The sequence below is a fragment of the Loxodonta africana genome, chromosome 17 (genome assembly GCF_030014295.1).
Source record: "Loxodonta africana isolate mLoxAfr1 chromosome 17, mLoxAfr1.hap2, whole genome shotgun sequence".
Taxonomy (NCBI): domain Eukaryota; kingdom Metazoa; phylum Chordata; class Mammalia; order Proboscidea; family Elephantidae; genus Loxodonta; species Loxodonta africana.
In genome coordinates this window covers 5978822-6001569 of record NC_087358.1, presented here as the reverse complement: position 1 = coordinate 6001569, position 22748 = coordinate 5978822, and the positions used below count along the sequence as shown (strand labels likewise).

The 22748-nt window shown below is 39.9% G+C and overlaps 1 protein-coding gene across 3 annotated transcripts in view; it reads left to right on the top strand.

The window, feature by feature from the left end:
- LOC100670514 (zinc finger protein 883-like) overlaps positions 1–21442 on the top strand; it is a 30886-nt gene extending 9444 nt beyond the window's left edge. For 2 of the 3 annotated variants that reach the window (XM_010589375.3, XM_064269953.1), the window contains 3 exons: positions 16287–16413; positions 17691–17841; positions 18447–21442. In XM_010589375.3, the coding sequence (XP_010587677.1) occupies positions 16287–16413; positions 17691–17841; positions 18447–19980 (1812 nt within the window). In that variant the 3' untranslated portion in view covers positions 19981–21442. Of the gene's footprint in view, positions 1–14620; positions 14675–16286; positions 16414–17690; positions 17842–18446 lie in introns of all 3 variants that reach the window. The other variant, XM_023547264.2, reaches the window with a different exon arrangement.
- Positions 21443–22748: the final 1306 nt, after the last annotated feature.

The following is a 22748-nucleotide window of genomic DNA, read 5'->3' as shown; positions in this document are numbered from 1 at the left end:
TCAACACATGAGATGTGTGTATTTACGTTATTGTGTTTACAGTTTCCACTGGAAAAAAATTCTAGATCATTTGGTGTGTTTATTCTGAGAATTTTTTGATTTAGTAGATATAAACTTCTCAAATGTGGAGTAATGCCTGTTTTATCTGATGTAAAAGTTACCAAAGCTTACTTAAATCTTGAGAAGATTCTTAAAGACTCCTGTTACATTTAACAAGACCAGACTTTAATGGTCTGACTGAGACTGGAAGGTCATGGTCCCCAGACCTCTGTTACCCCAAGACAGGAACCATTCCCAAAGCCAACTCTTCAGACAGGGATTGGACTGGACTGTAGGATAGAAAATGATACTGGTGAAGGGTGAGCTTCTTGGCTCAAGTAGACATATGAGACTATGTGGGCAGCTCCTGTCTGGAGGGGAGATGAGAGGGCAGAGGGGGACAGAAGCTGGCCAAATGGACATGAAAATAGAGAGTGGAGGCAAAGAGTGTGCTGTCTTATTAGAGGGAGAGCAACTAGGAGTATATAGCAAGGTGTATATAAATTTTTGTATGAGACACTGACTTGATTTGTAAACTTTCACTTAAAGCACAATAAAAATTAAAAAAAAAAAAAAGACTCCTGTTATATTTAACAAGTCACTCCAGAACCCTTAATATGTTAAATATTTTAGCCATTTTAGAAACATCTTCCTGCGTGAGACAAAATAGATGTGCAGACTCTGATATCCGTGGTTACTGGGTTTAGAAAGAGAGCTCGAATTTATACTTCTGTGATTTGTACAAGTGTGTTGGACTGTTAATTAACAGTTGGGTCCTAAATGATTAAATTTTATATGTGTTTATTATCATTACAAATATGAATTTCTAGTCAAAACACTTAATACCCCATTTGACTTATGTTTGAAAGTATAATGTAGCTTACTGAAATGAAGCTTTTCCAGTAGATGGCACCTTTAGGGTTTGGAACACAGTGCGAGCTGTAAACGCATACGCTATGAAGACTTCGTCCTGCTCTTGTCCTGGTGCGGCCCATCCCTCTTCCCCCAGCTTCCTGTAAATAACCAGTTGTATTACTCTTTGAAGCATCTTGCCAGTCAGTGTTTATGTAAAAGCAAGCAAATAGGATTTTTTTAGTTACTCCAGTTTGTTACACGAAAGATAGCATGGGATTTACACTCTTTAACAGATTGTCATGGTGATCTCTTCATAACAGTACATGTCCAAGCCTGTTGCCATTGAGCTGATACACACTCACAGTGACCCTCTAGGACAGGGTAGAACTGCCCCACAGGGTTTCCAAGGAGTGGCTGGTGAATTCGAACTGCCAGTTTTTTGGTTAGCAGCCAAGCTCTTAAGCGCTGTGCCCTGCAAGTCCAGCAATACATAGAGAGCTTAACTGCACATTCTTATAAAACTCCAGAATACTACATATGACCGATGGTAGTTTTTTGTTGTTGTTGTTTTTAATTATATCGCCATAAATAGACACTTTGATTGTGGCCATTTTTTGCTTTTACAGTGCTTGTTTTAGTAAATATAAATGTAAAGATGTAAGATTCAGGAATCAATAGTTTAGGTATAAAAGCCCTTCAGAACTAAGATAAGTAAAATCAAAATGAAAGGGTTTCATAATTGGTACAGTAAAATTACATTTCTTTTGTTTTTTAAATAATGCTTTAAACTTTCTATTGTCAACTCTATCATTATCAAGGAGTGCATAAACTTATCCTGTATAATTCAGTAATCCGAGTTCCTGATAATAAATAGGCCTTGGTCAGTTTTTATGGACTCCCCGTGTGTCCCTCCCTGATCTCTTCTCCTGCTGCCTAGAGACTGTTACTATCTGTATTTGGAAGTTTATGACAATTACCAGTATTAAACCATTGCTGTCGAGTCGATTCCGACTCATAGCAACCCTATTGGACAGGGTAGAACTTCCCATACAGTTTCCACGGCGTGCCTGGTAGATTTGAACTGCTGAACTTTATGGTTTGCAGCCTAGCTTTTAACCACTGCACTACCAGGATTTCCATTACCAGTATTAGTGCTAGCTATTACTATAACCAAAAAAACCAAACCCAGTGCTGCCGAGTCGATTCCGACTCATAGCGACCCTATAGACAGGGTAGAACTGCCCCATAGAGTTTCCAAGGAGCACCTGGTGGATTCAAACTGCTGACCCTTTGGTTAGCAACTGCACTACTTAACCACTACACCGCCAGGGTTTCCAGCTATTACTATAGCTTTATCATATTTACTTTTGCCTGTTTTAAGCTTTCTGTAAATTCTGTTGTTACTCTGAGTTCTTCAATGATTTGTTTCCTCAGGATGCTTTTGAGTTCTGTATATGTTGATGTTTGTAGCTGTAGCCTACCCAGGGGCCTCTGTATGCATATTCCCATTGTATGAATGGGCCACAATCTACTTACCCATCGTAAGCTTCAGGATTTGGGTGATTCAAGTGTAATTTTTGCTCCTGTGAGTCGTGGTGCTCTTCTGTTCATTGTCTTTCCAGGCTCTACGCGCTCCTGCACGATAACTCTGCAGTGGGAAAACGGCTGAGTTGTAGACCATAGCCGTGTTCAGATTCACTAGGAAATACTGATGCATTTTACAGCTTGTTCCTTTCACAAAGTATATATACATCTTATTTGTTCCATCTGCTTATCTGATTAGTTTTTTGCTGTTGTAAAGATTGTGAAATGGCATCTTTTATTTTATTCTGTAATTACCTTATACTACTTTACTACTGACAAGACTGTGCATATTTTCCTACTGTTAATTTATATTTCTATGACTTTTTAGGTCTTCTTGATAAACTGTGATGATTATGTTATATGTCAGCTTGCCTAGGCCATGATCCCCAATATTATCCTGTATTTTGTGATCTAATGTAATTATCCTCCATTTTGTGATATTATGTAATTATCCTCCATTTTATGTGTTGTAAATCCTGACCTGTATGTGTTAATGAGGCAGGATTAGGGTGGAATGTATCTTGAGTCACACTCTTACGGGAGGGTCACACCTTAGGTTGCTCCCTTCCTCAGGTCACAGCCCTGATTTGATGTAAGGGGAGTTTCCCTGGAATGTGACCTGCATCCATTATATGTGGATGATTTGACAAAGCTCACTTGCCCTTGATCCTGCATCCAACTTGTCCTCATCTGACCTTCGGTTCTTGGGACATGAGCCAGCAGCATGCCGTCTGACCTGCCGACATTGGGTTCATCAGCCCCTACAGCTACATGAGTCAGGAGAAGTCTTCGGCCCGACCTACAGACTTGGGAGTTGCCAGCCTTTACAACAGTGTGAGCCATTTTCTTGAGATAAATCTCAGTATCTGTCAATTTCTCTGTGTATATACTCTGTACATACACACACACACGCACGCACGCACGCACACGAAAGCACGCATGCACGCTTCAGTGGTTTTGCTTCTCCAGAGAACCCAGCCTAAGATATGACTCAAACTTTGGGAATTTTTCTCCTGGTATGTAACTTATCTTTTCACTGACTTTAAGAATTTTTTTCTCTATTCTGATGCCACAAAGTCATTTGCTTATAATTTCTGAAAGTATTATAATTTTATTTCTTCATATTTAAAACTAATCTACCTGGAGTTGATTATTTTACATATGGAGTACATGGGAATAGATGAATTATTCCTATTACATAATTAATTGATTTTAATAAAAAGCTAGTTGCCATAGAGTAGGTTCTGAGTCATGGTTACACCATGTGTTTCAGAGTAGAACCGTACTCTAGGGTTTTCAGCAGTTGATTTTTGGAAGTAGATTGCCAGACCTTTCTTCAGAGGTGCCTGTGGGTAGACTTAAACCACCAACCTTTCAGTTTGTGGAAGAGCGCTTAACTCTTGACTCCATTTAGGTGATGCTACCACATATATTGAAGTGTCTGTGCTTTCTGTCGCTGCCCTGCGTTGCTTGCCGTGTCATGAACAGCTTTATATAAATCAGTGGGCCTTATCCAGGGCTGTTTGTTTTTTTCCATTGGTCTATTTGTGTATTCCTATACACCCTCTCCTCACTTATTGACATGGTTAGGTTCCAAAGACCCAGTCATTATGTGAAATTAGTGTTAGATGAAAATGGAGAATAACTACATTGGATCACAAAATGGAGGAAAACTACATCATTACATAACTGCCAAACAACTCAGAATCATGGCCCAGCCAAGTTGACACATAACCTTAACCATCAAAGTTGCCGTTACTCTTGCCTTGCACCTCAGTGTTTGTAACTGCCAGACATACATCATTAATGCACAAAATAGTTAGTAGATTTTTTTACTGTTGTCAAATGCCATATGGCAGACAACAAGATAGTAAGTCAGGAGAAGGTGTACTGATACTACACTGTCTAATATATTAGAGCATTGTTTACAAAGTAGGTATACATATAATTACACGTATGACATGTTCATGCCTTTTTCCTTAGAACATGTTGGCTATTCGTGGACATTTGCACTTCCGAGTATATTTTTAATGTATTTTTTTGTGGAGTCCTAAATTGTTTGGAATTTTATGGAAGGATATTGGAAATAATAGTCTCCCTGGGGAGAACAGTTCTCTAGGAGCATGTTCTTCCTTTTTGTTTATTTCACCCTATTTGAATGTCATTTAATAATGTCTTATAATTTTTTCATTAGGATCTTTAATTTGCTTAGTTACACTCCTTTTAGGTACCTTTTATTTTTACTAAAATACATGTTATGTTTTAAAAGTTAATTTCTCAACTGCTTGGTACTAGTGTATATAAGTGAAATCCTTAAACCTTTCTGATGTTTACTTTGTAATCTGTAGACTTACTAAAATCTCACAGGTTACAATCATCTGTACCGTCTTTTGGGGGTTCTACATATACAGTTATTTAATCTATAAAATAAATTGGGGAGAGGGTTCCACCTCCATTTAACATTCTTTATTTCTTTACCTTTTTATTCTTTCTTGTTCTTTTTTGGCATATACCTGCTAGAACCTTTAGGATAATGTGGTGTAGGAATGAAATAATGGGTATCATTGTTTTCTATCTGCTTTTACTAGGAAAATGTGGAATTTTTCAGTATGTATGTTCTTGGGGGTATACTTTTTGTATATGCCCATTTTCAGATTGTACATGTTTCTTTCCATTTCTGAATTTCAGGAATGCAGGAAAATATAATATAATATATGTACATGTTTCCCCCATCCGAAAGTAGAGTGTTCCTTTGAAACCTTTTGTGACCGAAATGGAGTAAAGCTAAGAAGCAATTACCATTAGCTTAAGCTTGTTGTCGTTGAGTTGACTGTAACCTGTAGTGACCCTATAGGACAGAGGAGAACTGCCCCGCAGGGTTTCCAAGTAGCAGCTGGTGGATTCCCACTGCTGACCCTTTGGTTAGCAGCCGAGCTCTTCACCATTAACCACTGCGCCATCAGGGCTTCACCATTAGTTTACGTGAAAAGTTTTTGAGCGTTCCCAGACCCAAAAAATAACCTACCAAATTATACCAAATAACAATATAAAACCTAAAATAATGGTTAAATATGTCTAGTTTTACACCGTTTCACACCCTTACCAGCTCTCTTAAGCTTTTCTGATAGCTTAGGACACATTTTGCTAACGGATAGACAAGATAAGTCAAGATAAAGCACAGATGTTCACAGACACAGTTCAAAGCTATGGCTGCTTGATGCCGAGATGCTGAGGGTCCTTCCTGGGCGAGGAGCTTGGCAAGGCCACTCCCTGCTCGGGGCGTGCCCTACCTCCTAAACGTCTCTGCAAAACTAACGCTAAATGCTATTTCCGCTTTTCACCTTTTTTTTTTTTTTTTAAAGAGAAAAATCCCCTTCAGATTTCTTTTTGGGTAGCGAAAACAGGTACTATTTCAGGTCTTTCATAAAAGCAAAGTGGCACATTGGAAAAGCAGGGGGAACCTCTACAGTTGAGGGATCTATAAAATGAACATCCCTGTCATAGAGGCAGATTGCTCCTGACATACCCGCCCCCGTGAGTTGATTTTCCGTCACAATCTTCACTCTGCCCTTTTGATGTAATTGGTATCTTGACATAATTGATGCTCATTTATTTGCTTTCCTTTATACTTTTATCACCTATATCCAAAAATAAAAAATAAAAAACCAAACCCATTGCCATCAAGTTGATTCTGACTCATAGCGACCCTGTAGGACAGAATAGTACTGCCCCATAGGGTTTCCAAGGAGTGACTGGTGGATTCCAACTGCTAAGCTTTTGTTTAGCAGCCGAGTTCTTAACCACTGCACCACCAGGACTCTATCGTGTATATATTTAAAAAAAAAAAAAGGCATTGCTGTCGATTCCAGCTTATATGCGTCCTTAAAACCCAGCCCAGTGCTGTTGAGTCGATTCCGACTCGTAGCGACCCTATAGGACAGGGTAGAACTGCCCCACAGAGTTTCCAAGGAGTGCCTGGCAGATTTGAACTGCCGACTCTTTGGTTAGCAGCCTTTGCACTTAACAGCTATGCCACCAGCATTTCTGATACGCATCCTTAGATCAATATATTTTCTTTTTGACGGTTTTTATGCTGTAAACAAATAGAATAATACCTTATGTACTTTTTATATGAAGTCCTTCAGTTTAAATTCACATTAGAAAAACTCGGTCATGAATATACTGTTTTTATATATCTTTCCCTCTTTGAGGTCTTATTCTCATTTTGGTCTCAACATGCTGTAAGTGACCTCTGCATCCTCTCTATAAAATGTACTCCCCTTGTCAACTTCCACATCTTAAGTTGATGGCACACCATCTGTCTTAGTTTTCTAGCGCTGCTATAACGGAAATACCACAAATGGGTGGCTTTAATAAATACAAATTAATTTTCTCAGTTTAGAAGGCTAGAAGTCTGAATTCAGGGTGCTGGTGCTGGGGGAAGGCTTTCTTTCTCTGTTGGCTCTAGAGGAAGGTCCTTGTCTCTTTTCAGCGTCTTCATCCTTGGCTTCTTGGTAATCATCATGTCCATGGTATCACTCTTCTGTCATCTCTGCTTTCTTGCTGCTTACCTAATCTCCTTTTATGTCTCAAAAGAGATTGACTCAAGACACACCCTCCCTAATACAGCCTCATTGATGTAACAAAGACGACCCATCCCCAAATGGGATAATAACCGCAGGTAGTGTAGAGTTAGGCTTTACAACACGTATTTTTTTGGGGGGGGTAGTGGGGGACACAATTCAATCTATAACACTCTTCTTCCAGCTTTCAGGGGAGGAAATCTTGGATCCATTCTTGTCCTCTGTTTCTTTCACAGCCCAGCCTTCGGTACGTCAGGAAGTTCTGTTGCTTCTACCTTAAGTCTAGGACCGTCTGTCGTACACCGCCCCCAGACGGTGTACAGCCGCCACCCCAGTCTCAACCATCATCATTTCCAGCCGCCACCCCAGTCTCAACCATCATCGTTTCTTAGCCGATTTTTCCCGTAGCCTTATAACGTATCTTCCTGCTTATTATTTCCCACCACACACCAGTTCTTTGAGAGCTGTCATATCAGTTTCCTCCTGTGCTCAGAAGCGTAAAATTGCTCTGCATTTCACTCATATTAAAAACCGGGTTCTTTTCAGTTGCCACCAACCTCCCCAGACCATGGTATGCCACTGTCGTGGGCTGAGTGGTACCCCCCAGACCATGGTACGCCACTGTCGTGGGCTGAGTTGTACCCCCCAGACCATGGTACGCCACTGTCGTGGGCTGAGTGGTACCCCCCAGACCATGGTACGCCACTGTCGTGGGCTGAGTGGTACCCCCCAGACCATGGTACGCCACTGTCGTGGGCTGAGTGGTATCCCCCAGACCACGGTACGCCACCGTCGTGGGCTGAGTGGTACCCCCAGAAGAGCTGTCAACTTGGCTAGGTCGTGGTTCCCAGTGTCGTATGATTGTCTACCATTTTTTGTCATCTCATGTGATTTCCCTCTGTGTTATAAATCCTATCACTATGACGTAATAAGATGGATTAGCAGCAGTTATTGTTGAGATCTGTAAGATTAGATAGTATCTTAAGTCTGTCTCTTTTCAGATTCAAAAGAGAGAAGGGAGCAGAGAGACAGGGGGACCTCATACCACCCAGAAAGCAGTTCCGGGAGCAGAGCGTGTCCTTTGGACCTGGCATCCCTGTGCAGAGAAGCTCTAGTCCAGGGAAAGATTGATGAGAAAGCCAACAGAGAGAGAAAGCCTTACCCTGGAGCTGATGCCCTGAATTTGGACTTTTAGCCTACTTTACCGCGGGGTTTTAGCGGGTTTAGTGTGAGGAAATAAACTTCTCTTTGTTAAAGCCATCCACCTGTGGTATTTCTGTTACAGCGGCACCTAAGTGACGAAGGCCCTACCACATCACTCAGCCCTAACCACTAGAACTGTCTTACATGTTTTAGCTTATCTGATTTTCTGTTTATTCATTTTTGTTTTTTAATATCTTTTTTTAGAGCAGTTTTAGGTTTTCAGATGAATTGAGTGGAAAGTACAGAGTTCCTATATATCTCTGCTTTGTCCTGTCCCCGTATTTCAGCTTTTCCTACTATATAGCATTTTGTATTAGTATGCTAAATTTCTTAAGATTGTTCAACCAATATTGGTGACATTATTATTTACACAAAGCCATAGTTTACATTAGGGTACACTCTTTGTGTTTTATACTTTATAGGATTTGACAAATGCATAATGTCACATATCCACCATTATAATATCATTCAGCATAGTTTCACTGCCCTAAAAACCCTTATGTCCCACTGTTTCTTTCTTTCCCTTCTACTCTGAAACCTGGCATACACTGGTCTTTCTGCTGTCTGTATACTTCTGCATTTTCCAGAATGTTAGATAATTGGAACCTTTTTCAGAGTGGTGGAGTGGTTTCTTTTACTTAATAATATTCATTTAATGTTCTGCCGTGTCTTTACACAACTTGATAGCTCATTTCTTTTTACTGCTGAGTAATATTCCAGTGTATGGATGCACCACACTTTGCTTATCTGTTCACCTGTTGAAGGGCCTCTTGGTTGCCTCCCATTTTTGGGGTAATTATGAATAAAGCTGTTATAAATATTTGTGTGCAGATTTTTGTGTGGACTTAGGTTTTCATCTTGTTTGGATAAATTCCAAGGAGTACGGTTGCTAGATCATATGGTAAGGGTATGTTCAATTTTGTAAGAAACTGCCAAACTAGGTGTGTACCATTTTGCATTCCCACCAGCGGTGACTTGAGAGTTTCTGTTGCTCCACCTTGTGGTCGTGTTGTCAGTTGTTTGGAGTTAAGCCATTCTAATTAATATGTGGGAAACCCTGGTGGCGTAGTGGTTAAGTGCTACGGCTGCTAACCAAAGGGTCGGCAGTTTGAATCTGCTAGGCGGTCCTTGGAAACTCTATGGGGCAGTTCTACTCTATCCTGTAGGGTCACTATGAGTCAGAATTGACTATCAGTCGGAATTGACTCTACGGCACTGGGTTTGGTTTTTTTTTTTTGGTAATCAGTATGTAATGGCATCTTATTGTTATAATTTGCAGTTGCTTAATGATACGATGTTGAGCATCTTCTCATAGGCCTGTTTGTCCCCTGTATATTTTCTTTGGTGAAGTGTTTGTTCAGATGTTTCGCTCATTTTCTGATTGGGTTTTTCCATTCTTATTGTGGAGTTTTAAGAGCTCTTTGTATATTTTGAATAAAAAACCAAACCTGTTGCTGTTGAGTCTATTCTGACTAATGGCGTCCCCATGTTTTACAGAGTAGAACTGTTCTGTGGGGTTTTCTTGTAATCTTTATGGGATCAGATCACCAGGCCGCTGGGTGGGTTCGAACTGCAACTAGGTGGTACACAAACGGATTGCTCTACCCAGGGATCTTATATTTTGAATATAAGAAAAAAAATTTTTTTGAATACGAACCCTTTATCACATATGTGTTTTGGAAAGATTTTCTCCTAGTTTTTGGCTTGAATTTTCATTTTCTAAACAGTGTCTTTTGCAGAGCAGAAATTTTTCGTTTTGTTAAACTATTTTATTGTAGTTAATATATAGGTAATAAAACATCTGCAGAGATTTTTCATTTTAATGAAGTCCCGTTTACCCATTTTTTTCTATTATGGATCATGCTTTTAGTATTGTGTCTAAAAAGCATCACTAAACCGAAGTCTTGGATATCTAGACTAAATCCCACTCGGTTGTGTATAGTTCAGTATATGTTGTTATGTTTTGTTGGGGAGTTTTGCATCTGTGTTCATGAGAGATAGTGGTCTGTAGTTTTTCTTTCTTGTAATGATGTAATATCTTTGGTGTTTGGTATTTGGGTGATACTGGCCTCACAAAATTAATTTGCAAGTATTTGCTCTGCTTCTGTTTTCTGGGAGAGATAGAGGATCTGGTATACTTTCTTGATTAATTGTGTGGTAGGATGAACCCATCTGAGCCTGGTGCTTTTTGTTTTTGCATGTTTTTACTTATTGATTTAATTATTTAACAGATATAGCCCTATCCAGATGATCTCTTTCTCCTTGTGTATATTTTGTTAAATTATGTCTTACAAGGAATGGATCCATTTTATCTTGGTTATCACGTTTGTGGGCATAAAGTAGTTCATAATATTCCTTTAATGTTGATGGGATCAATAATAACGGCCCCTCTTTCATTTCTGATATTAGCTGTTTGTGTCTGCTCATCAGTGCTCTAGATTTTTTTTCCCCCTAAAGAAACAGTTTTGGTTTTGGTGACTTCTCTATTGATTTCCTATTTTCGTTTTTGTTGATTTGTTCTCTCATTTTTATTATTTCTTTTCTTCTGCTTACTTTGGATTTAGTTGGCTCTTCTTTTTCTTGTTTCCTAAGATGGAATCCAAGGTGATTGATATTAGCACTGTCTTCATTTTTACCGTGTGCTTTCAGTGCCGTAAATTTCCCTCTCAGCATGGCTTTCTCTTCATCCAACAAATTTTGATCAGTTGTATTTTCATTTTCACTTAGTTTAAAATATTTTGTAATTTCTCTTAGAACTTCTTTGTCCTGTGTGTAATTTAGAAGGGTGTTGTTTAATCTCCATGTATGTTGGGATTTTCCAGGTATCTTTCTTTTACTGGTTTCTAGTTTAATTTCCTTGTGGCCTGAGCACATACTTTGTATCATTTCTAATCCTTTAAATTTGTTAAATTGTGTTTTGTGGCCCAGAATGTGGTCTACCTTGGTGACTGTTCCCTGTGAGCTTGAGCAGGCTGTGTACTGTGTTGTTTTTAGATGACATTGTACAAATGTTAGTTAGATCCAGTTGATTGACAGTGTTGTTACTTCAGGTGTGACTTTTCTGAGTTTCTGCCTGTTGGCTCCGTCAGTTACTAACAGAGGAGTGTTGAAGTCTCCAGCTATAAAAGTAGATTTGTTTATTTCTCCTTTCAGTTCTATTGGTTTTGGCCTCACTTATTTTGGCACTCTGTTTTAGGTACATACAAGGTAAGGCTCATTATGTCTTCTTGAAGAATTGGCCCTTTTATCATGTAATACCCCTCTTTATCCCCATTGTTTTTTCTTGCTCTGGAATCTTCTTTGTCTGAAATTAACACAACTACTCCATCCTTCTTTGAGTATGTTTTGTTCATCCATTCATCTGTTGATGGACATTTGGGTTGTTTCTACATTTTGGCTATTGTGAACAGTGCAGCTGTGAATATTGGTGTACAGTTTTCTGTATGATTTTCTGCTTTTAATTCTGGGTATTTGACAAGGAGTGGGATTTTCTCTTTGATTTTGTGCAGTTTAAATAGGATATCACTAGATGTAGTTTTTTTGTGTTTATCCTTCTTGGTGGTCCCTGAACTTCCTGAATCTTTGCTTTGGTGTGCGTCATTAATTTTCTAAAATTTTCAGTCATTATTACCTCAAATATTTCTTATGTTTCTACTGTCTTTTCTTTCTGGTATTCTTAATACATGGATGCCGCCCCCCCCCCCCCTTTTAGTGATTGCCCCACAGCTCTAGAATATTCTGTTCATTTTTTTCATTCTTTTTTCTCTTTGCATTTCAGTTTTGAGAGTTTCCTCTAACATATCTTCAAGTTCACTGATTCTTTCCTTGGCTTTGTCCTGTCATTTGATGGACTTGTTCAAGGCATTTTCATTTCAGTTACAGTGTTGTTTATTTCTAGCATTTCCTTAGGTATCTTTGTTACAGTTTCCATCTCTCTGCTTATATCACTCACGTGTCGTTACATGTGACATACTGTATTTATTAGCATCCTCGGCATGTTGTAGTTATTTGGAATTTTTGGTCTGATAATTCCAAGATCTGTGGTGTATCCTAGACTGACTTTGGTACTTGCTCTGGCTCTTCCAGCTGTGCTTGTCTTCAGTGTGCCTAGTAGTTTCTTTGTTGAAAGATTGTGTACTAAATAAAAGGAAATGAGGTAAATAAATAGGCCTTTAGTGTGAGGTTTTATCTTTATCTTGCTAGAAGTTAGGCTGTTTACTGTTTGCTATAGTTGTCAGCTGCTCTGATGTTCTTGTGTTTTTTTCTTCCCTGTTTGGGTTTCCTAGGGAAAAAAAAAACCAAACCCACTGCCGTGGGGTCGATTCCAACTCACAGCGACCCTATAGGACACAGTAGAACTTGCGTCCACAGGGTTTCCAAGGAATGTCTGGTAGATTCAAACTGCCGACCTTTTGGTTAGCAGCCGTAGCTCTTAACCACTAGGCCACCAGGGTTTCTGGGTTTCCTAGAGACTTCTTAAATCAGGCCTGAGACTTGGAGGTCTTTCTATTGTTATCGCGCTATTATATGAGATCTATGGATGTCATTTTTTTTTTTTTTTTATGGATGTCATGGTAAGGGTGGACAAAGAGGAACCCTGGTTTAAGTCTCAGTCTTTTAGTGAGCCTGTGCCCCAGAGCAGTAACCGTACAAGGGTTTCTCTGCTTCTCCCATCACCCACTTTGGTGAGATAGGAAGCCTCGATGGGGCTGGAGTTGGGTATTACACTACTGCAGGTCGGTTAGACTCTGGTAAAATAGGTTCCCTTGAGGGAAGGCCTTGTCAGGAAGAACAGAATCCTCTGGGAGATTTTTGAAATGGCTGCTTTTTCTCATCCCTCTACTGGAAGAAGGAAGCACCGAGAGATTTTTCTCTGACGGTTATATTGAGGAGCTGATACAGTTCCTACAGGTAAAACCCAAAAAAACCTCTGTGGGTCTTCTTAAGACTGGGCCTCCCTGGCATTTTTAACCCTGAAGTTTGTCCACATCAAGCGTCCAGCAGTTCAGCGATTACATATTAAGTTTTCCTGTGCTGATACTGAGCCTAGAGGCGATTGTGGTCCTAGGTTTTTGCTCTGGTACGAGCCTCTGTATCTACTTATGTGTCTCTCCAGTTCAGGGGCAGCATTTGTCTCTGTGACCTCAATTTTCTGAGTTCGGTATGTTCACATTTTTTCTTGTGAGGATGGTGATGACGACTTCCAAGTTCCTTATATATCAGACTAGAAACTGAAAGTCTTCATATGAGTTTTGTTTCGTTATCGTGGTCTTTATTTTCATGTTACTTTCTTTATCCTATTCATTTATGCTGCTTTTGTTTTTCCAGTTTTCCAAATTTATACGTTTAGCCTACTACTAATGACCCTTTCTTTCCTGGGTGTAAGCAGTGTATCTTCCCTTTCCCAAGCGTGAAGGTCAGTGGAGCCCTTTGACTCCTGCCTCTACTTTGGGACTTACTGATGTAGACAAGCCTGTGAAATTTGTATGGGTGTTTGCAAAATCGCCATAGTCTGCATCCAAGTTTTTAGAATTGAAAGTGTGACCTTTTTTTCCTTACCAGCCAGGTTTCACTCGCTCATGTTTTCTAAAATGATTATTGTCCTCCCTGCGCAAACTTGCTCAAGATAAACTTGCTCGTGTTGCTTGCTGCTTACCCCCTTACTGCGCTGCGTTTTCCATAGACTGTATCGGCACTTGACGTTTCATATGTACATGTATACATTTTTTAATTTACTGTCCACACTCAAAGATTTTATGATCCAAGTTCATCAGATATTTCTGTTTTGTTCACTGCTGTATTTGCTTTGGCAACATGAAGTAGGCTCTGTGTCAGTACTACTTAAATCAGTTTTAAATAATGAAGGTAGCCATAGTTAAGAGGAGCTCTGGTGGTGCAGTAGTTAAGAGCTCTAGCAGCTAACCAAAAGGCCGCAGTTCAGATCCACCAGCTGCTCCTTGGAAATCCTATGGGGCAGTCCTACTCTGTTCTTTGGGGTCGCTATGAGTCGGAATCAGCTTGACAGCGCACAACAACAACATAGTTAAGAGGCTGAAGGGAAGAGGTCTTGTCTGAGACACAAGGCTTTGCCAGGAGAAGTAGCTGTGGGTTTTCAAAATTGCCTGGGTGTTTCCTTTGTCTCCTCTCCCTAGCATCCAACAGGGCTCTAGATCATCCATGGTGTTACTGGACAGTAACAGCCAGGATAACAAAACTGTATGCATATGAACAAAAATTTACTTGTCAGGAATTTAGGTTTCAAAGGCAAATTGGCATGCATGGTGATCCTGGCTGAGCAATATTCCATGTGGGCCACGTTGAGTGTGTGACGAATTGATTTTTCTAATTTTACTCAGCTGTGAACTGTGTGAAATAAGATCTGCTTCGGAGAGTCATGAGATACAAAAGAGGTAATGTGTCAAAAACTTTTTGCAAAACCTTTCAGAAATTGTAGTTGCTCAATGCATGAACTATTTCGTCATTACCATATTGTATTTTGAATGTTAGGGTTTTTGATGACTTTAAAATATGTAACCTGGCCCACTGTAGTGGAGGAGAGTTTTGGATTTTGGCTCTAGCTCAAAGTTTTTTGTGACACCATCATACCAGCATTGATTAGACATGACATAGCTGACCTCACCCGTTCCCTGACAAGAGAAGTCTTCTTCTTCTGAAGCTGCTCTGTTTTAGCCCCCAGAGTGTGGCTTAGCAGCCCCTTTTCCTCACTGCATGGGGCAGCCAGTGGGTTGGCGCTGTTTCACAGAAGTCACTCTCACAGACCAGGGGATTCCAGTGGTCAGGGTTCAGGTAGTCATGGTTGGGTGCCTTCCAGAGGCTACAAATGTGAGAGAATTTTGGAGTGGACCCTCTGGAGGGCTGGTGTGTAAGTCTGTGTTTCCTAGGCTTCATGGGCAATTTAACAGGTAAACCATCTCTACCTCAACTTACTTAAAAAATTAATTTTTATGGTAAAAATTATATATAACAAAACATTCATGAATTCAGCAAGGTTTACCTGTATAACTTGTTGACATCGATTACATTCATCATGTTGTGCAGTCATTTAAAAATGCGAATCATAACCTCTGTTCATGGTCAGCAAGCCTAAGGGCTTGCTACTCTTGTTTCTGCAGAGAGAGTGCTCTTTGTCTTCTTATAAGATTAGACTGCTTGTGTGAGGGTCTATGGCTTAGGTTAGTTGAGAGGAGCAGTCACTAATAATTGGTATATGGAGGTATCAGGTCTTGAAATTTGAGAATTATGGGGAGACCTGGATTCTTGTGTTTCCTGTCTGCTGCTTGAGCTCTTTATAACTTGTGTTACTTTTGCCTGTCTCTAAGAAGGGGGAACAGAGTGAATGACAGAACAACTGAGTTTTTTGAAAAATAAGTGTTTGACATGTAACAATTCATAATTCTCAAAAAAAAAAAAAATACTCTTTTTTCAGCAGGTGGGCCTGTCACCTCCTGATCTCCTAGAGTTCACGAAAATATGATCAGGTCAGGGCCTTAGGTTGCCACTTTGTGCAGGCCCCTGGTCCTTCCATGGCTGTGAGGAGCAAAAAGAAACACTACCATTCCGCAGTTTTTTCCCAGTTGCTTATACCTTATCCTGCCTTTGCCCTGTGCTTTATGTTGAGTATTCTGGTGAAACACCTCTGGAAAGAGGTGAAATTGTTCGTAAGGAAGCAAGAATCTGAATTAGAGCATTTCTGTAATTTCTGCTATGTTTTCTAACTGTTCTAGACCATAAAAAAAGAGGAATAAGACTGCAATTGGTCACAGTCAAACTGTGGAGAGATAATTTCAGTGTGTTAGAAGTCTGTGAGACAGAATACAAGCGCAGTTAGTGAAGGGATGAGGCTGATGGCTATACCTTAGAGTAGACCCTGGTAGAACACAGAACTTTGTGTCAAATCCCTGTGAATTCTCAGTTTCCTAGGACTGTCAGCCTCATCCTTCATTCTTGTGCACATTGGAGTACATGGTACCTTGCTGATTCAGAATGTGTGGGGTGTTTTAGGACTCAGTGGTCGTTGAGGATGTGGCTGTGGTCTTTAGCCAGGAAGAGTGGGCTTTGCTGGATCTTGCTCAGAGGAAACTCTACAGAGATGTGATGATGGAAACCTTCAGAAACCTGGCATCAGTAGGTAAGAACGGCATGGTTTTTTTTTTTAATTTCCTTTAGTAAACAAAAATATTTTACTCATTGTACCCTTCAGCAAAAAATTAGACAGGCCCATAAAACAAAATGAGACTAAATGGGCACACCAGCCCAGGGGCAAGGACGAGAAGGCAGGAGGGGTCAGGAAACCTGGTAATGGGAAACCCAAGGTTGAGAAGGGGAGACTGTTGTTGTGTCAGTGGGGTTGGCAACCAATGTCACAAAACAATATGTATATTAATGGTTCAACGAGAAACTAATTTTCTCTGTAAACCTTCATCTAAGGTGTATATATATATATATATAATTTTTTGTTTGTTTGTTTTACTCATTGACTTTGCTCCAGTATTTGGGCTGAGGAATGGGAATAAATTTTTCAATAAAACAGGCACGACATGGTCCCTTGGTCTGTGGAGCTAACTCACGTATCCTGGCTTCCCCGTGAATGTAAAGCTTTATGCATTAAATTGGCTTTCATTTCTCTTGTGATTAAAAGCCCTGAGGCTCTTCAGTGTTTCAGGTGTAAGCATTGGCTTCAGGCGTCACTTTGGAGCACTGAAAGGTTTGTGTTTTGGGACCTTATAGAGAGTTTTGCTATGTTTATTACCAGTATGAGATGATTATTTTGCTGGAAATAAACATACACCTGTCCATCTTTAGAGACCCCAAAGAGCAAAATATTGGCTCAGTGTCAGGGAAATGTTCATCACTCTGTACTGTCTTGCCTTATGATATGCATTACTTCATAAACACCATGTCAGCTGTACACATTTGTCTTCCCAGAGAAGCAAGGACAGTGGAGATAGGACTCATCCAGAGCCACTGTCTCAGGGAGCACCAGGAAACAAATACTTTTTTGAAGGACCAGCCCTGCATGGAGGGAATTACATTTGAGTCAGTCAACTAGAAAATGTCTCTTTTGGGTTGAGAACAGAACTTGACAGATACCTAAGATTAATTTTCTGATTTTTGCAATCCTCTCACACCTGTGGTCATGGACACTCTTTTCCTCTTTTAATGTTACATGTGTATTGTGTCCAATATCTTTCTGCTTAGCTCTCCTAATTGTACCTGTTTATGTCACCATCACTGTCAATCTTCATGCATGTATTTCCTGGTAAGTTGCTTTTTAACCATTGCCAAAGTGCTGAAACAGGGAAATGTGGCTAAGTCTTTCTTTGCTCACAGCAGCCTTTTTTTTTCCCCCTGATAATTCCTTTTTTTGTTTCATATTGTGAACCTTAACTTGAAATAATGGATCAGTCTCTCGAAACCTTAATGATGGAGAAAAGTTACCCAGTGAACATATAATGGTGCGATTCATGAAGAACAACATCTGGTCCTCCATATCAGGAGAAATCTCCAGATCACATGACAATAAAGAGCAGCATAAAGGCCCAAAGAGACATTTGAGGTGAGTGTCATTCATACTAGAGAAAACAGTGCCTAAGGTTTTGTGACATTATATACTTACATATGCATATACATGTGTATATATATATATATATACACACACACATGTACATGTTAATATATATAATACTTGGTAAAGTTGAAGGTCAGTAAAAAAGGGAGACCCTCAACAAGATGAGTTGACACAGTGGCTACAACAGTGGGCTCAAACATAGCAATGATTGTGAGAATAGTGCAGGACCAGGTAATATTTCATTTTGTTGTATATGGGGTCGCCATGAGTCAGACCAACTTGAAGACACCTAACAACAATAATTTATATAAACCTAGCTGTAAAATTATGTTTTCAGAGAATTTTCACAATATCACATTTTCATAAACGGGAATCAGATATTGAGTATTTGAAACATACTTTACTTGGACACAATTACCGGAAAGCCACATATTTTAGAAAAATAGTGACAGTAATGGTAGTATTTCTGCTAGATGATTTACCTTATGAAGCACGAGACAAGTCAGGGCAAAAACCATGCACATTCACTGTGTTTGGTAATGGTGACATGGGAACAAATTTATTTCCAATGGCATGTTGCCTGTTTTTAACAGAAGTCATACAGTAAAGAACCTATGTGAAAGTAATGAAGGCAGTCGGTGTGGGAAAACCTTCAACTGGATTCCAAATCTTACTGTGCTTAAAAAAAGTCCTTCAGAAATAAACCGTTTTGAATGCTGTGAGCATGGAAAAGCATTCATGGATCACCCGTCACATAAGCATCGTACCAGATCTCACACTGGATGCAATACCTGTCAGGGTAAGAAATGTGGAGAAGCCTGCAGTTGTCCCTCTCAGCTAACCACTCCTGTGAGAACTCTTACTAGAAAGAAACCCCATAAATGTAAGTTATGTGGGAAGGAGTTCATTTGTATCTCATCGCTTAAGAATGCTGTGACAATACTCACTGGTGAGAAGCACTATGAATGTAATGAATGTAGGAAACATTTCTGTACTTTCGCATCTTTTCAGACACATGTGAGAAGTCATAAGCATGAGTGTAAAGAGTGTTGTAAAACCTATAGTCATCCTTCATCCCTCAATTTACATGAAACATTTCCTAAAAGAGATAAGCCTTATGAATGTAAGGAATGTGGGAAAGCCTTTAGTGAAGCCTCATCCCTTACTAAACATAAAAGAACTCACAGTGGAGAGAGGCCTTATGAATGTAAGGAATGTGGGAAAGCCTTTAGTGAGGCCTCATCCCTTACTAAACATAAAAGAATTCACAGTGGAGAGAGGCCTTACGAATGTAAGGAATGTGGGAAAGCCTTTAGTCAGTCATCACACCTCACTATACATATAAGAGCTCACAATGGGCAGAGGCCTTATGAATGTAAGGAATGTGGGAAAGCCTTTAGTTATGCCTCATCCCTCACTGCACACATAAGAACTCACACTGGAGAGAGACCCTATGAATGCAAGGAATGTGGGAAAGCCTTTAGGCATGCCTCACACCTCACTACACATATAAGAACTCACAGTGGAGAAAGACCTTTTGAATGTAAGGAATGTGGGAAAGCCTTTAGTGATTCCTCAGCCCTCACTTCACATATAAGAACTCATAGTGGAGAGAAACCTTATGAATGTAAGGCATGTGGGAAAGCCTTTAGTCATGCCTCTTCCCTCACTATACATATAAGAACTCACAGTGGAGTGACACCTTATGAGTGTAAGGAATGTAAAAAAACCTTTAGTGACCCCTCAGCCCTCACTTTACATAAAAGAACTCACACTGGAGAGAAACCTTACGAATGTAAGGAATGTGGTAAAGCCTTTAGGTGTTCCTCACACCTTACTGCACATAGAAGAACTCACAGTGGAGTGAGGCCTTATGAATGTAAGGAATGTGGGAAAGCCTTTAGTCGTTCCTCACACCTCACTACACATATAAGAACTCACAGTGGAGAGAAGCCTTATAAATGTAAGGAATGTGGGAAAGCCTTTAGAGATACCTCAGCCCTTGCTTCACATATAAGAACTCACACTGGAGAGAGGCCCTATGAATGTAAGGAATGTGGGAAAACCTTTAGTCAGGCCTCACACCTCACTACACATAAACGAACTCACAGGGGAGAGAAGCTTTAAGAATGAAAGGAATGTCTTTAGGCAATCCGTAAACCTCACTGCACATATAAGAACTCGCCATGAAGAAGGCCTGTGAATGTAAGAAATGTGGGAAAGCCTATAGTCATTCTCACACCCATTTAACATAGGAAAATTCACAATGGAGAGACTACTGTATGTCAAGAGTGGGATGCTTCATTCTTACTGCTATACTTACAAACAGCAAATTTCCCAAAGTCTGTGATTAAAGAAAGTTTCTCAGTGTTAGAAAGCAATAGCAACTCAAAGAAGGGGGTCATTAGAGCTACTTTGTGCCTTTGGGACAAATGACAAGTTTCATTGTAATTGCGGGGCTGTCCTCATCAGTGTTTGTTACTTTCACAGTCCAGGCTAAATTTTACCTTTCTTAAAGTCTTTGGCTATTATGAATAAGGCTGCAGAGAATAACCTTGAGCAAATGTGATTTTATATTTTTAAATGTTTTATTGATGTTATTTTGCACACAATAAAATACATTGATCTTGTATTTAAGAGTGTTTTGTTTTGTTTCCATGTTTATCACATTTCCTTTCATTCTCTCCTATTATAAAGTTAGCTATTGTACCTTTTATAATTACTTTGAGACTACACATTTCCTGTTTTTCATCATACTTTGGCCTACTAATTTTAATACTCATTGATAATTATTACCTATGATTATTATTACTGTGGTGTTTACCAAATGGTATCTTCCATCCCAGTCATTTCTTCTATGTTTATTAATTGGAATTCTGCAAGAAATAGCTTTGCCTTCTCACCCCTTCATTCCTCAAATTGTTTATACCCGTGTATTACCTTTTTTTTCTTTTTTTTTGTGCAAATTGTCCCGTTTGGTTATTAGAAGCTCCCTTTCATAAATTGTGTCCCCCAAAAATGTGTATATCAATTTGCCTAGGCCATGATTCCCAGTATTGTGTGATTGTCCTCCATTTCGTGATTGATGTAAAAAAATTTTTCCTATATGTTGTAAATCCTAATCTCTGCCTGTGGTTAATGAGGCAAGATTGGATTATGTTGAAGAGAATTAGGGTGGGATGTAATTCTCTTTGCTCAGGTCACATCCCTGATCCAATGTAAGGGGAGTTTCCCTGGGGTGTGGCCAGTACCACCTTTTATCTTACAAGAGATAAAAGGAAAGGGAGGCAAGTAGAGGGTAGGGGACCTCATACCACCAAGAAAGCAGTGCTGGGAGCAGAGTGCATCCTTTGGACCCAAGGTTCCTGCACAGAGAAGCTCCTAGACCACAGGTATACTGATGACAAGGACCTTCCTCCAGAGCTGACAGAGAGAGAAAGCCTTCCCTGGAGGTGATGCCCTGGATCTGGACTTGTAACCTACTAGACTGCAAGAGAATAAATTTCTTTTTGTTAAAGCCATCCACTTGTGGTATTTCTGTTGTAGCAGCACCAGATGACTAAGACACTCCCTTAAATAGGTTCCTGTATTTTTTTTTTTTTTTTTACATATCCCCATTATAATTTGTTCATTACTTTCTGCCAGTGTTTGAGGCTCATCTTGTCCTTTTCCTTCCCAAACCCTGGATCAGACTTACCTCCAAGAAACCATGGTCCCTTTTATTAGAGAATAATAATTAGAAGCAAAAGACCTGGGCATGAAGTAGCCTAATAGCTACTGGGCCCTCAAAGTAGGAAGAGCTAGGAAATACATGTGTGAGTGTACTCATACAAAAACATATTTATACCAGTTTCCCTATGGATCTGTATATATTTTTAAAACCATCTGTATATATTTCAAAATACTCATATCTCTGATTCTAGTCCAATACCACAGGGTTCATTTTAGCTTTTTCCTTTTCATTATGTGTTACTCCTTTCTGTAATAGTAATGCTCCTGCCCTCATTATTCACAATACACTTCTTGCTGAACTTTAGAATATTCATAGTTGCAGAATTGCTAACTGCGAGGTGATGAACTACCTTGCAGAAAGCGATTTGGCCTTTGAGGTTCCTGAGAGTCGGACTGCAGCTGAGGCTAATGAGTGAAGGCAGGTAAGATCAGAGGGACCACCTGGTGGCCTGATGCTAACCTCTTGAGGCATAATTTAGTTTATCATGAAGAATTGGCCAATAAAAGCCCAGAAGTCGGAGGCTTAAGGGAACTTCCCAGTTGGTGAAAAATCTCATGTGGAAGGTAGCATGTCCTAGGGACATAGAAGCTCTGCACTGGGATCCTCCCAGACTTTGTCCCATATCTCTCTTCATTTGTATCCTCTTTTAATATTAAAGTTGGTATTGTGAAGATGGCCTTTTTGTGAATTCTATGAGTCATTCCAGTGTATTATTGAACTGAAAGGAGAGTCAGAAGTAAGTGGGCTGGGAACCCATAACCTTGAGGCTGGTATTCTAAGGGGGTTAGAGGGAACCCTCAGACTTTTAGCCGGCAGATCAGAAGCTGGGAGTTGTTCAGATTCCCAGACTTGCAGCTGGTGTCTGCCTGTTTGGCAGCCTGAAGAACAGTGTCCTTGTAACTTGTGAGGTCTGGCCTAGCCCTGGGTGGCTAGAGTCAGAGGGAGAATCCTGCATGGATGGCTGGTGTCAGAGCTAAACAAGGACAGGAATCTGAGATTTCCGCATGAAGCAGTTGGCATGTAAAGTGGGATTTCTTAGTCTCTTGGTGTCATGGATTGAATTGTGTCCCCCCGCCAAAATATATCAATTTGGCTAGACCATGATTGCCAGTATTGTGATTGTCCACAATTTTGTCATCTGATGTACTTTGTCTTGTAAATC